We start from the raw sequence: 14,101 nt of genomic DNA on the forward strand, positions 1-14,101 counted from the left end.
TACGTTCATCAAACAGTGAATTTTTAAAATCAAACTCTGAAGTTAAAAGTTTCTGAAGTTTAACATCATTTGAAAAGGTGGTTTTACATACAAAAGAATATACAATAACTTTTTTATCATGTAATTAATGAGTACAGAGGAGTTTAGAGGATAGAACCCTGTGTAACCGCGATGGGAGTCTGATCTGGGGACAGAGATTGCGGAGGTAGATCGGAATAATTTGTGGGCTAAACCCCATCCCACCCTCACTAAAATCAGTATCAACTCGGATATGAGGAAATAAGTTTACATTATTTATTTAAATTATTTAAATACATTTAAAATATTACACCGATGGCACTAGGTTTTCCCAGGAGGCCAGTAAGGGGACCAGTTTCTATCCTCTAGCATCTGTCTATTTTTCTGACTTTTATTATAACACTAGGTCTCGTAAAGGGACGCGGGTGGCGCTGTGGGTTAAACCACAGAGCCTAGGACTTGCCAATCAGAAGGTTGGTGGTTCAAATCCCCGCGATGGGGTGAGCTCCCGTTGCTCGGTCCCTGCTCCTGCCAACCTAGCAGTCCGAAAGCACGTCAAAGTGCAAGTAGATAAATAGGTACTGCTCCAGTAGGAAGGTAAACGGCGTTTCCGTGCGCTGCTCTGGTTCGCCAGAAGCGGCTTAGTCATGCTGGCCACATGACCCGGAAGCTGTACGCCGGCTCCTTCGGCCAATAAAGCGAGATGAGCGCCGCAACCCCAGAGTCGGCCACGACTGGACCTAATGGTCAGGGGTCCCTTTACCTTTACCTTTAGGTCTCGTAGACATCCAACGAAGCTGAAATTTGGAAGATTCAGGACAGAGCAAAGACTATGCAGCGCATAGTTAAACTACGGAACCCCTTGCCACTGGAGGAAGCGACGACCACAAACTAGGGTGGCTTCAAAGGAGGATTAAGCAAATCCGTGCAGAATAAGGCTACTGTAACACGCAAACAGCCCTGAGTGCTCACTGAAAGGACAGATCCTGAAGCTGAGACTCCAATACTTTGGCCACCTCATGAGAAGAGAAGACTCCCTGGAAAAGACCCTGATGTTGGGAAAGATGGAGGGCACAAGAGGAGAAGGGGACGACAGAGGATGAGAGGGTTGGACAGTGTTCTCAAAGCTGCTAACATGAGTTTGGCCAAACTGCAGGAGGCAGTGGAAGACAGGAGTGCCTGGCATGCTCTGGTCCATGGGGTCACGAAGAATCGGACACGACTAAACGACTAAACAACAACAACACGCAAACAAGACCCAAGCACAAGAGCACTTTCTAGCGGTTTCCAGAGACCGGTACTCAGAAGGAGTGCTGAGCTTCAGTTGTGCAACGCTATTTGTGCGAGGCCGACAGCAGGAGAGGGAAGCCGGTTTTAAATCAAACATGTTTGCAAAGAGAACACGTAGCTGGCATTATGTTAAGTTGCAGCAGTGGCGAAATGCCCCCCCTCCAAGAGTCTCCCCACCCCCCCTTTACAAACAATATTTCTTAAGCATCCTGGCAAATTCCCATGCATCCCAGCGAGAAGTTGTTTCCCACTCCCTGCTCCTCGTGAGAAATGGTGCACTGCAGCAGCTTATGGCTGGAAGATAAGTCAAGCGTACCAGCTCCTCCTTGCTGACTGGGCTGCTGGTGAGCAAGGGAGATGGGAGGCCTCTTGCAGAAACACGCACAGAGGTCACTAGTCCCACCTACAAGCTCCCTCAGTGACAAAATTCTATGTCTCCTGGTGGCCTCGTCCTGGGGAGGCAGTGGGGTGGCTTCCAGCACTGACGGGGATGGGAGCTGAGTTCGAGGGCCCCTGAGTTCCCTGTGAAAAGGGACTGGTTGTTGAACCACTCTGGATACTGCAGCTCTCTGGGTTGAAAATAGGAGTTGCACAACCACTCTGGATAAATGACAGGTCCAGGATTCTTTGGGGGAAGCCAATATTTTTTTACAAGTGCTCTCATAGTGCTTGAAATGCATGCATGTGGCCCAACTCTGCATTTTCTTGCTTGCTCCCCTCTCCCATTTTGTTCACATACCTCCTCAAATAATAACAATGGCAATAACAATAATTACAGTGGTAAAGGTAAAGGGACCCCTGACCATTAGGTCCAGTCGTGGCCGACTCTGGGGTTGCGGCGCTCATCTCGCTTTATTAGCCGCGGGAGCCGGCGTACAGCTTCCGGGTCATGAGGCCAGCATGACTAAGCCGCTTCTGGCGAAACAGAGCAGTGCACGGAAACGCCATTTACCTTCCCGCCAGAGCGGCACCTATTTATCTACTTGCACTTTGACGTGCTTTCGAACTGCTAGGTTGGCAGGAGCTGGGACCGAACAACGGGAGCTCACCCCGTCGCGGGGATTCGAACCGCCGACCTTCTGCTCGGCAAGTCTAGGCTCTGTGGTTTAACCCACAGCGCCACCCACGTCCCAATTACAGTGGTACCTTGGGTTAAGTATTTAATTCGTTCTGGAGGTCCGTTCTTAACCTGAAACTGTTCTTAACCTGAAGGACCACTCCCGCTGCCACCGCACCGCTGCTGCACAATTTCTGTTCTCATCCTGAAGCAAAGTTCTTAACCCGAGGTACTATTTCTGGGTTAGCGGAGTCTGTAACCTGAAGTGTATGTAACCCGAGGTACCACAGTAATTTGTATGCTGCCCATCTGACTGGGCCGCCCCAGCCACTCTGGGCGGCTCCCAGCAAAAATAGGGAAAAAACACAATACAACATCAAACACTAAAAACTTTCCTGACCAGGGTTGCCTTGAGATGGCTTTTAAAAATCTGGACTACAGTGCCCATCATTCCTGTCTGCCGTCCATATTGCTAGTAGGGGGTGAGGGGAGACGGAAGACAACGACATCTGGGAGACCCCAGGCCACCCACCCCTGTTTCTGCTTCAGGCAGAATTGGCTTGTGGTCTCCTAGCTCTGGAGCAGAGAAGACCAGGAGTGCAGAACACACAAAGAGAGAGGTGCAAGCCCTCCAACAAAGCAAGCTGCCCAGCACCACGGAAAGGATGTTGGGATGGTAGAACAGTAGAGTTGGAAGGGGTCCCCAGGGGTCATCCAGCCCAACCCCCTGCAGTGCAAAGATGCAAACAAGACCTTATGGCCATCCAGATGTTGATGGAAGAGAACAAACACTGGCCTTGTTGGTTGGGCCTGATGGGACCTGTGTCTGGGAACATCTGGAGGGTAACTTCCACCATACCCAACCACTGGCCATGTTGGTTGGGGCTGATGGGACCTGGTGTCTGGGAACATCTGGAGAATAAGTTCCACCATACCCAACCACTGGCCTTGTTGGTTGGAGCTGATGGGAACATCTGGAGGAATACAGATTTGCTACCTGGAGACAAATGCACACAGAACATGACTCCCAACTCACGTGGCCTCCTTACCCAATGCGTTCCTGCTCCAACTCTTCCATCTTCTCGGCGCGAGCAATGACCCGGTTGATGATCTCCTTCTCCTCATCCGTCAGCTCTTCGTTCTTCCTCCCTCGGTCTGGCTGGGTCCCGTGAGCTGACCAGCTGCCGGGGGCTCTGCAGTGGGCATAGGAAAGAGGGGGATCTGGTCAAGGAGGGCATCTGAGGAGGAGATCAAAGCTGCTGCAAGTGGAACCCAACGCAGCACATGAGCCAAGGCGGACGGTTGCCTTCATAAGGGCATCGAGCCAGCTTTAAAAAATGAAAAAACTTCTCTACCATTTAATAAAATATAAAAATCTCCCAACAGGTCACAGGGAATCCAAGTAGTTGACATTTCTGCTGCTCTGCGTGAAGAAACATATTTGATCCGGAAAGCGGAGGGTTGAAAGGGGCGGTACCTCAAGTGGTCATCTAGTCCAACCCCAGGACAATGCAGGAAATCCACAACTGCACCATCCCTGCGAGGCGGCCACCCAGATTCTGCTTTCATGCACACGCACAGCTATTACAAACTACAGGATAACTTCTAGGACCAAACAAGATGTGACGGCAATGAAGATGTGTCACTGCATTACGGTCTCATTTTATTTTATTATTTTATTTATTTTAGGATATAGTCTATGAGGGAGACGCAGGTGGCGCTGTGCGTTAAACCACAGAGCCAAGGACTTGCCGATCAGAAGGTTGGTGGTTCAAATCCCCACGACGGGGTGAGCTCCCGTTGCTCGGTCCCTGCTCCTGCCAACCTAGCAGTTCAAAAGCACGTCAAAGTGCAAGTAGATAAATAGGTACCACTCTGGCAGGAAGTTACCGTATTTTTTGCACCATAACACTCACTTTTTTCCTCCTAGAAAGTAAGGGGAAATGTCTGTGCGTGTTATGGAGGAAATGCCTACGGGTGGCATGCCTACGAATTTTCCTCCTCTAAAAACTACGTGCGTGTTATGGTCGGGTGCGTGTTATAGAGCGAAAAATACGGTAAATGGCGTTTCCGTCTGCTGCTCTGGTTCGCCAGAAGCAGCTTAGACATGCTGGCCAATGACCCGGAAGCTGTACGCCAACTCCCTCGGACAATAAAGTGAGATGAGCGCCACAACCCCAGAGTCGGTCACAACTGGACCTAATGGTCAGGGGTCCCTTTACCTTTTAGTCTAGGACGGAGGGCTACCCCCCTCCCACACCCTGCACTCCTGGTTCCAGATTGAACCCCCATTCCCCAGCGCCTACTACTGGCACACAAAAATCAAAAGAGAAAGATACCTTTATGCATCTTTGTTGGCAAGGCTTGTGGTGGAGCTAGTGTGTGAGAGACCCAGCGCTACTCAGAGGAGTCTGCCTCAGGTGTTTCTGCATGAGTCCCTGTTCTGGGCCTGCCGCTTCTTTATTACGTGCACTAGAAGCAGGATGAATAACCAAAACGCCCCCAGTGCAGGGAGATGGCAGACCTGCCAGCCCACAGCAGTGGCCGGTCACAAGGAGAGCAGTAACTCATGCAGATCTGCAACAGGCAGCCTCCAGTCCTATGCAGATATATGCCATAAGAGCTTCAGTTACTGAATGCCATACAAAGGACGAACAAGTTAAATCTGTGATGATTCATTGGGAAAGAGATGTTGGACACAATCAAATCAAATATCTTTAATACGGTCAGTGACCAGGAAGCAATTTATAAAAATATGACATTAAAAGTAGTATTGTGCTACAAATAACAGTAGAAATATGGCCAATTCACAGAATTGGTGCTTATATTTATGACCAGGTTTCGACTTTTAAAGTTTTAAAAATTCAATTCAGGTGTCGCTACTGTTTATTATCGTTCCTTCGATGTTTACAATTTGAACTCCGTTGTTGACATCATTGCTCCTCTTATTCTTGTTGCAATGTAACAGTACTTTGCCACGGACCTGTTAATTTCGGGCTCTTTGTCAGCTAAGAGGTGTCTAATATAGGTGTCGTCTGTACTACGAGGTATTTTCCTCAGAATCGGTTCGATCAGCTCTTTTCTTGAGTCTCGATATAATGGGCAGTATAAGATGACATGCCCAATGGTTTCGATTTCATTGCTGTTACAGGGACATAATCTTTGTTCGATCGGTATTTTATTGTATCTTCCCTCTAGGAGAGCTGAAGGGAGAGCGTTAAAGCGGGCCCTGGAAAATGCCCATCGGTGTTTAGCGTTGTCTAGAACTTTAAGGTAGTTTGCTAGATGGGGCCTTTGGGGGTTGTATAGAAGTTTATAAGTTATCGGAAGTTGATTAAAGTCATTTTGGGCTTCAATGTCCCTGAGTCTTTCTTTGATTATGTTCTTGGCCCTTCCCCTTTCTAAACTTAATAGATACTCTGGGGAGAGACCAGATGTGGCCAGTTTTCTGAGAGTGCCCTTCAACCAACTAGATTGGAATTTGTCAAGAAGCATCAGGGAAAGTAGTCCAACCTGCGAGTTGTTAAGTCTTAGCCAAGTGCATAAGGTTCTTATCCATACTTTGGCTTTAATGCTGTATAAGCCCGCTTCCAGTCGTAGGGCGGCGTTTGGGACGCATTTGGGTGTTTGCAGGAGTGATCTAAGGAAACCTGATTGTATCTTTTCATATGGGTCTAGATTAGAGAGGGAGACGAGTGGTGCGCCGTATAGTATTTGTGCTGTTGGTTTTGCAGCGAATAGTTTAATTGTAGCAGGAATGAAATTTCCTCCCGTTGTACGATGGAATCTTAGGATTGCTGTTGTACTTTTTTTGTGCTGTAGAGGAGCTGTAATTTATGTGGGCAGTCTTCTTCCTTTATGCTTGGAATATAACTCCTAGATATTTAAAGCATGTCACTTGTTCAATCTCCTGATTGTCTAAATTCCATCTGTATATTTTCCTTTTGTTAGAGAAAACCATGATTTTTGTTTTTTGGTAGTTCACTGCTAGTTTCTCTTCTCTACAATTTTGGGATAAACTGTTAAGAGCTCTTTTGAGGCCCATCTGAGTCTGGGACAATATAACCCCATCGTCTGCATAGAGTAGGATAGGCAGTTTTTTGTCTACTAATTTTGGGGCGTGTGTATCCGCTCCTTGTAGGTGGTCTATTAGGGAGTTTATATAGATGTTGAACAAAAAGGGGGCCAAAATGCATCCTTGTTTAACTCCCTTTGTTGTTCTAATGAAATTAGAGAGTTGACCTTCTTGGCTGCATCTTATGCGAAGTCGTGTGTTGTTGTACAGTTTGTATATTAGTAGCAGCAGACGTCGGTCTATGGATGATTTGTTAAGTTTGTCCCAGAGTCGGGTTCTTGGGATGGAGTCAAAGGCTGCTTTAAAATCTACAAATGCTGCGAATAGGTGGTGATTGTGGTGCGACGTGTATTTCTCAGCTAGGTGCTGTAAGATCAGGCAGTGATCCATTGTGGATCTCCCCTGTCTAAATCCTGCCTGTGCATCATCAAGAATCTTCGCTCTTTCTATCCATTCGCACAGTTTCTCGCTGAGGTGTTTAGCGTATAATTTACTTATTATATTCAGGAGGCTTATAGGTCTATAGTTGGAGGGATCGTCCCTTGAGCCTTTCTTGTAAATGGGAATAATGATGGAAGTCCCCCAGTCGTATGGAATCTGTGCAGTTCTATCTATATATGTGAACAGAGAGGCTAGCAAGGGGGCCCACCAGTTCGCATTGGTTTTAAAAAGTTTCGCTGGTATACAGTCAATTCCGGGGGCTTTCCCGTTCTTTAGTTGGTCAATCAGCAGATGAGTCTCTGTTATTGAGACTGCTGGCCATGGCTGTATCTGATCTTCCGGTATGTCTAATGCATAGGACTCATCGCTAGATTCCTCGTAAAGATTATGGAAGTGTGTTTCCCAGGCTTTCATTGATATGCAGCAGGATAGTTGTGATAGGCCCCTATCCGGCTGTACATCTATGATTCTCCAGAATAATGGTGGGTTACTTGATTTGGAGGCCTCTATTAGTTGCTGCCATAATAACTTCATTGCGTATCTTTTCTTTTGTGTCAGGAGTTTTTTGTAACTTCTTTTGGCTTCAAGCATCTTTTGTCTGTTATCCTCTGTTGGATTATCCTTATGGCAGATGAAGGAGTGGATCAATGATTTCTTGGAGGTTATACACTCATGATCGAACCACTCCCTGGAAGTTTTCCTATGGTGGGGAGACTTGGAATTCGGTTTTACAACAAACTCTTGAATTTTTTGTATAAGCATTTCATATGTTGTCATCATGTTCAGGGCGCTCTCCTCTATTTCTAAGCACCCTTTCATAATTGCTTTTGAGAGACGGTAGCTCTCCTCAGATTTGTACCAGTTAGATATCCGCTCGCTCACTTGTCCATTCCATCTGATTTTCTTGAGGCCTGTTCCGGGTGTTAGATCTGGTTGATATCTGTGTTGTGGTTTGGGCAGATCAAAGGGTAAATCACACACGAGGGATAAAGGTAGGTGATCACTTTCAGCTCTTGCTCTAATGTTGAATTTTGATATCCTAGGGATCAGGTCCTGGGAAACAATGCAATAATCTATCGTTGACAGTTTGTGTCCTGACCAATATGTATATTGACCAGGATAATCTCCTTGTATAGCCCCATTCAGTAAGTGTAGATTCTGTCTGTAGGTCATCTGTGCTAAATGTAGTCCTCCAATGTTGCATGTCTTATCGTAGGATGGTCTTGTCATTAGGGGTGGGATAGTTTCCAGAAGGCTGATTGCCGAAGAATTGATGCTTTTGAATTATGGTGCTGGAGAAGACTCTTGAGAGTCCCATGGACTGCAAGAAGATCAAACGCATCCATTCTTAATGAAATCAGCCCTGAGTGCTCACTGGAAGGACAGATCGTGAAGCTGAGGCTCCAGTACTTTGGCCACCTCATGAGAAGAGAAGACTCCCTGGAGAAGACACTGGTGCTGGGAAAGATGGAGGGCACAAGGAGAAGGGGGCGACAGAGGACGAGATGGTTGGATAGTGTTTTCGAGGTTACCAGCATGAGTTTGACCAAACTGTGGGAGGTAGTGGAGGACAGAGGTGCCTGGCGTGCTCTGGTCCATGGGGTCACGAAGAGTCGGACACGACTAAACGACTAAACAACAACAAAGTTTCCATTTCTGGAGGCCATTGGTGAAAATGTGCGTATAGGGCGTTGTCGTTGGGGCCCACTCTTGCGTTTAGGTCACCAGCTAGTAATATCATGGCTGACGGGTGTTGTCTCCTCCATTGCACCACGTGGGCTTCCACTTCTTTCCATGGTTGTTCTACTTGTGCCTGCCGTCGACATGTAGGTAAGTATAAGTTTATGCATAGCAGTTTGCTTTGTCCAAAATCTAAAACTGCTGCTACAGACCATTCATCATTGGAGGGTAATTGGGTAATATTAGCTTGTATCTGCGTTGAGAACAGTAAAGCTAAGCCTCCTTTGGGTCTGCCCCCTCTTTGACTGGGTGTTGCTCTTTTTATACACGAGTGGTAATTATCCAGGTAGAGCTCGTCTATCGACCAGGTTTCCTGGATGAATAGGATGTCAAATTTAGTGAGGAAGTCCATTAGATTGGGATCTTTGCTTTTAGCTCCCCACCCTGCGATGTTCCACGTACAGGTGGCCAGCTTGTGATTTTTGATTGTCAGACATCTCAAGGGACAATCAAGCTTAGGTTTATGGCCAATTTGGGATTTATCATTCATTATGTCCCTTTTGGGGTGTGTAGTGGGACATTTTGGCACGGTGTGTACTTGGACTTATTTTAGTGTCCCGGAGGGGCGTTCTTTCCCCGTGACCTTATTTCAGTCATCCGTGTGAATGGTGTCTAGGGCTCCTAGATTGTCCACAAAGATTGAACCGTTCTTGCCTGGTGGTACCGCTATTTCAGCTTGATGTGTTATTGTTTTCTTTGTTATAGATGGTTCTGTAGGTCCGAGTTCCTCTGGCGATAGGAATAGCCTTAGTATCCACTCACTGTTGGATAAAGGTTTTGTGGTATAAGTTGCATAGTTAAATTCCCTGGTGACGGGTGTGGCTAGGAGTGTAATAGATTTCCTTATGGATGCTAATCTTTCAATTAGTGCGTCCTGAGCTTTATGTATTTGTTCAATAGTTGCTATGAAGCGGTTTTCCTTCTCTATGCTGGAGCTTTCGTCTGGTACGTGATTTGGGGATAGGGTTTTTGGTCTTTTAGCCAGCTGGTTTGGGGCTTTATCTGCCTCTAGTTGAAGCATCTTACAGTTTTCGTCCATCATAGATATTGTCGGCTTTATTTTTATCTTATCAGTCTTGATTGTTTCGATGAGAGGAGTGGGAGTACCGGACACTTCGAATAGGCGAGTCACCTGCAATCCAACCCTTTGTAGCTTATCCTTATTGTCTGAAACTAGTTTGGTTGTGTGCCAGTCTCTGAATGTTACCACAACTCTGTTTAGGTCCTTGTCTGATGGCAGAAATTTAACATTAATGATGTTTTCTGCTGGGACGAACCCTCTAACGGCTAATTCAGTTTTCTTGAGAATATAGATTCTCTGTTGTGCTGGGGAAAGGAGATCTTTGTGCATGTATACAGGTAGGATGATAAGTTTTTGTTTATTTAGAATTAGATTTCTGCGAGAGTATGTTGTTTTAGGAGTAGTTTCTTGCTTAGGGATCGGGTTTTCCCTTGATTTTCCCGCGGTTCCATTCGGGAGCGCTAGTTGCTCTGTTGAATTATGAAGCCTAGCCTTGTGGAGTTCCTCTGTTGAATTGAAAAGCCCAGTCTTATGGAGGTTTTTATTTGGGCTTGGGCTTGGGCTTTTATCAAGGGGTGGCAGAACTGGGTTAGCTGGGCTCGTTGGATTTGAATTCTCTAATAGCTTAAATAGTCTTGTGAAGTTCGTTTTCTTTGTTCGAGATGGGAGCTTTGTCTTTCTTCCCATTTTTACGTTCTTGGGCTTCTTCTCTTTATTCCTGGGACACTTCCCCTTTAAGAGGGGTTTCTTAGGGTCAGTTAAGTTTCCCTTCTGGTTTGCTTTGATCCTAGATGTTTTCCTTTTTTCCACATCATGTCGGGTTTTATTTTCCTTAATGCTGTTATCGTTTGGTGTGCTAGAGAGAACTTTATATGAATGCAAGTTGTCTATTCTCCTAGTTATTTCAGTCAGGGTGGTAAGTAGGCCCAAGCATTCTGAGAGGAAGTCTTGGACACAATATAATGTTGGAAGATTGGGAAAGGCTGTGGAAGAAAGGGGTTAAGTTTACTGCATGTACTGTATTAAAAGAAAATATTATGGAAATGATGTATAGATGGTACTTAACCCCGGTGAAATTAGCAAAGATGTATCATACAAATGATAACTTATGTTGGAAATGTAAAGAAAAGGAAGGTACTTTCTATCATATGTGGTGGACGTGTCCTAAGGTGAAAGACTTCTGGGAAAAGATATATAACGAGTTGATAAAAATACATTTATTAAAAAACCAGAAGCCTTTCTACTTGGAATAAAAGAATTGAAATTGCCCCAAAAAGATGTTAGAATGTTTTTGTATGCCACTACAGCGGCAAGACTTTTATTAGCCAAAAATTGGAAATCGCAAGAGATACCAACAATGGCAGGTGAAGATGATGGACTTTTTGGAGCTGGCCAACCTGACTGGAAGAATCCGCGACCAGAAAGAAGAGGAGACACAAAAGGACTGGAAGAATTTTAAAGAATATTTGGCTAAATATTCTAATATAAGATAAAGATAAATTTCTGGGAAGTAATAATTAGGGTTAGGGGTAGAATAAGAATATGTTGTTAATAAATATTAAGGATTAAAATGTTAATAAAGGAGAAGAAGTTAGTAAATGAAAGAAGTTAATATTATTAGAAACTGCTAAACTGGAGATATAATGAAACTCAGTTAGAGGGGATTCGAGGAAGTCAGCTATCAATGAAATGAAATTAGGATTTGGAAGTAAAAATCCTTTTTTATGTATTTTTCTTTGTTTCTGTGTATTGTAATGTTTTTCTTTTTTCTTTTTTATGTGATAAATGAGAAAACCAATAAAAAAATGGGGGGGGAGCTTCAGTTATTTGTCCACCATAGATCTGATGGATGGAAATTTTTTCAATGGCAACCATCTTTTATCTAGTGTAATGTTCATAAATGTACCAACCAAGCACGTACACAGATATGTGGACCACATGTCTGGAGCAGCACAGGAAGACCACCCTGAAACCATTTTGACTCCCAAACTGACCAAATGTTTTCTCTGCAAGGAGGGAGGGCAGGAATTGGGTAATCACCATCTCAAAGGAATGGCCAGACTACCAGGAAAGGCAATCAGATAAGGCATTATCAGATAAACTGGCAGACAGGAAAAACAACAACATTCAAATTTCTGTTGTAGACCGCCTTTTCTGTGATGTAGGTATGATGTTTGTGGGGGGTGGTCTTGGGTTACACCCCTGCTGTGATGTATGTAGGATGTATGGAGCTCCAGGGCAGGGAATTTAAAATGTCTATATCAGGCCTTGTGCACCATTGTTCTGGGTTCCTCCTCCTTTCCTGCGTGTGAGTGAAGCACCCTGTTGCAACAGATCAATAAAGATCAGGCTGACTAGCTGCTTTGCTTCTCAATATTCTCTGGTTGGCCTCTGTTATTTTCTCCTACCGATGGAGAACCTGCAAAGGACTCTATAAGGGTTCTTGTGACCCCATAAGGGAATAAGGGCAGATTTTGTTTATGACACTAGCTAGTCTTTCAATGTGGGGCAGGTCATTTTGGTCTTCCAGTATTTAGCGATGCAACGTCTGCCGGTTGCTAGGAGAGCTGCGACTGAATCTAAGTCCATTTGGTCTCGCCTCTGACCTCAGACAGTTTTCAGAGTGTGTGTCAAGCTGCTGTAGCATGTGCTTCCCCCGTATTATCTCAAATACGCTATTCCAGAATTTGGAACCCCCTTGTCCTGACACTTGGGGAAATAAAAAAAGGGGGTGTCGTAATAAGAGAAACAGCAACAGCAAACCCGCCTCCAGTGTGCAGGAATCGAACCAATGGATTAAAGTTACAAGAAAGGAGAATCTGACTCAACATCAGGAAGAACTTTCCATTCAACTGTGGAACAGGCTCCCCCAAGAGGTGGTGGATTCACTTTCAATGGAGGTTTCTAAGCAGAGGACGGATGGCCATCTGTCTTGGATTCTTTAACTGAGATTCCTGAATTGCCGGGGTTGGACTAGATGACCCCCAGGATCCCTTCCAAGTCTACAATTCAATGATTCTATGAACAGCAGGAGGAGTGCTTCATCACTTTGCAATCTGCATCCAGCTGATATTATTTGTTGTTTTTATTATTGTTGTTGTTGCTGTTGTTGTTACAGTGGACGCTCGGGTTGCGAATGTGATCCATGTGGGATGCACGTTCACAACCCACAGCGATCGCAACCTGCAGCGGCACATCTGCGCACGTGTGGGTTGCGATTTGGCGCTTCTGCGCATGCACAAAGCGCAATTTAGTGCTTCTCCGCATGCACGGCCCCCAAAACCCGGAAGTAACCCGTTCCGGTACTTCTGGGTTTCAGTGGGTCCGTAACCCGAAAAAATGCAAACTGAAGTGTCTGTAACCCGAGGTATGACTGTACTACTACAGTGGTACTTTGGTTCTCAAACTTAATCCGTTCCGGAAGTCCATTCCAAAACCAAAGTGTTCCAAAGCCAAGCCGCACTTTCCCATAGAAAGTAATGCAAAACGGATAAATCCATTCCAGACTTTTAAAAACAACCCCTAAAACAGCAATTTAACATGAATTTTACTATCTAATAAGACCATTGACCCATAAAATGAAAGCAATAATCAATCTACTGTACTATAAAATAAATAAGACAGTACTGTATTGTAGACAATAAAAATTAAAATTATTTTTTTTCTTACTTAGACTGATGATAGTCATTGTTTGTTTTATCCATTGCCACAGTCACACAGTAGCTAAACACAGTCAATCAATAGCTGAACTGGGTTCCACACAGTCACAAAAACAAATGAACCGAAAAAGCCTCAAAAAACAAAAATTCAAAATAAGGAGCAAAAACAAAAGCGCCAAACTTAATCCGTTCCGGAAGTCCGTTTGACTTCCGAAATGTTCGGAAACCAAGGCGCAGCTTCTGATTGGTGCAGGCGCCCCAGAAACAATAGCCGACAGCCGCATTGGATGTTCGGCTTCCGAAAAATGTTTGAAAACCAGAACACTTACTTCCAGGTTTTCAGCGTTTAGGAACCAAGGCATTTGGGAACCAAGGTACCACTGTATTATTATTATTATTATTATTATTATTATTATTATTATTATTATTATTCCCTTCACCCTAAAGTCCCAGGGCATGTGTCAGCATTAAAAACAATGTTAAATACCATTTAAAACAATGATAAAGAAAGCCTAAAAATAATTCAAGTGCTTTCATGCCTTCCATATTGCCAGTCCTCTTTTTTTTGCAAACTGTGAGTAACACACAGCAGGACCAGAGGCGGATGCCAAGAGGGTCAGGGCCTGGGAGACAGAGTTGTCACTCGCCTTTGCTTTTTCCTCATTCAAGGCTTTGCCAGCCAAGGGGTGGGGGGAAACTACCACCACCAAAAGGGGGGGGGAGGAAGGGGGGCTGAGAAGCCGCTCAGCAAAGTGCAAAATTACTATTGTTGCCAAAAGCCCGTTTCCTTTTAATAATCA

General features: G+C 44.9%; 1 protein-coding gene across 5 annotated transcripts in view; it reads right to left on the minus strand.

Annotated features, from left to right (window-relative positions):
- RPH3A (rabphilin 3A) overlaps positions 1-14,101 on the minus strand; it is a 116,292-nt gene that overhangs the window by 51,653 nt on the left and 50,538 nt on the right. For all 5 annotated transcript variants that reach the window (XM_053401216.1, XM_053401217.1, XM_053401219.1 and 2 more), the window contains one exon: positions 3,415-3,558. In XM_053401216.1, the coding sequence (XP_053257191.1) occupies positions 3,415-3,558 (144 nt within the window). The remainder of the gene's footprint in view (positions 1-3,414; positions 3,559-14,101) is intronic.

Source organism: Podarcis raffonei, chromosome 8 (assembly GCF_027172205.1).
Source record: "Podarcis raffonei isolate rPodRaf1 chromosome 8, rPodRaf1.pri, whole genome shotgun sequence".
In the NCBI taxonomy this organism is placed as follows: Eukaryota; Metazoa; Chordata; class Lepidosauria; order Squamata; family Lacertidae; genus Podarcis; species Podarcis raffonei.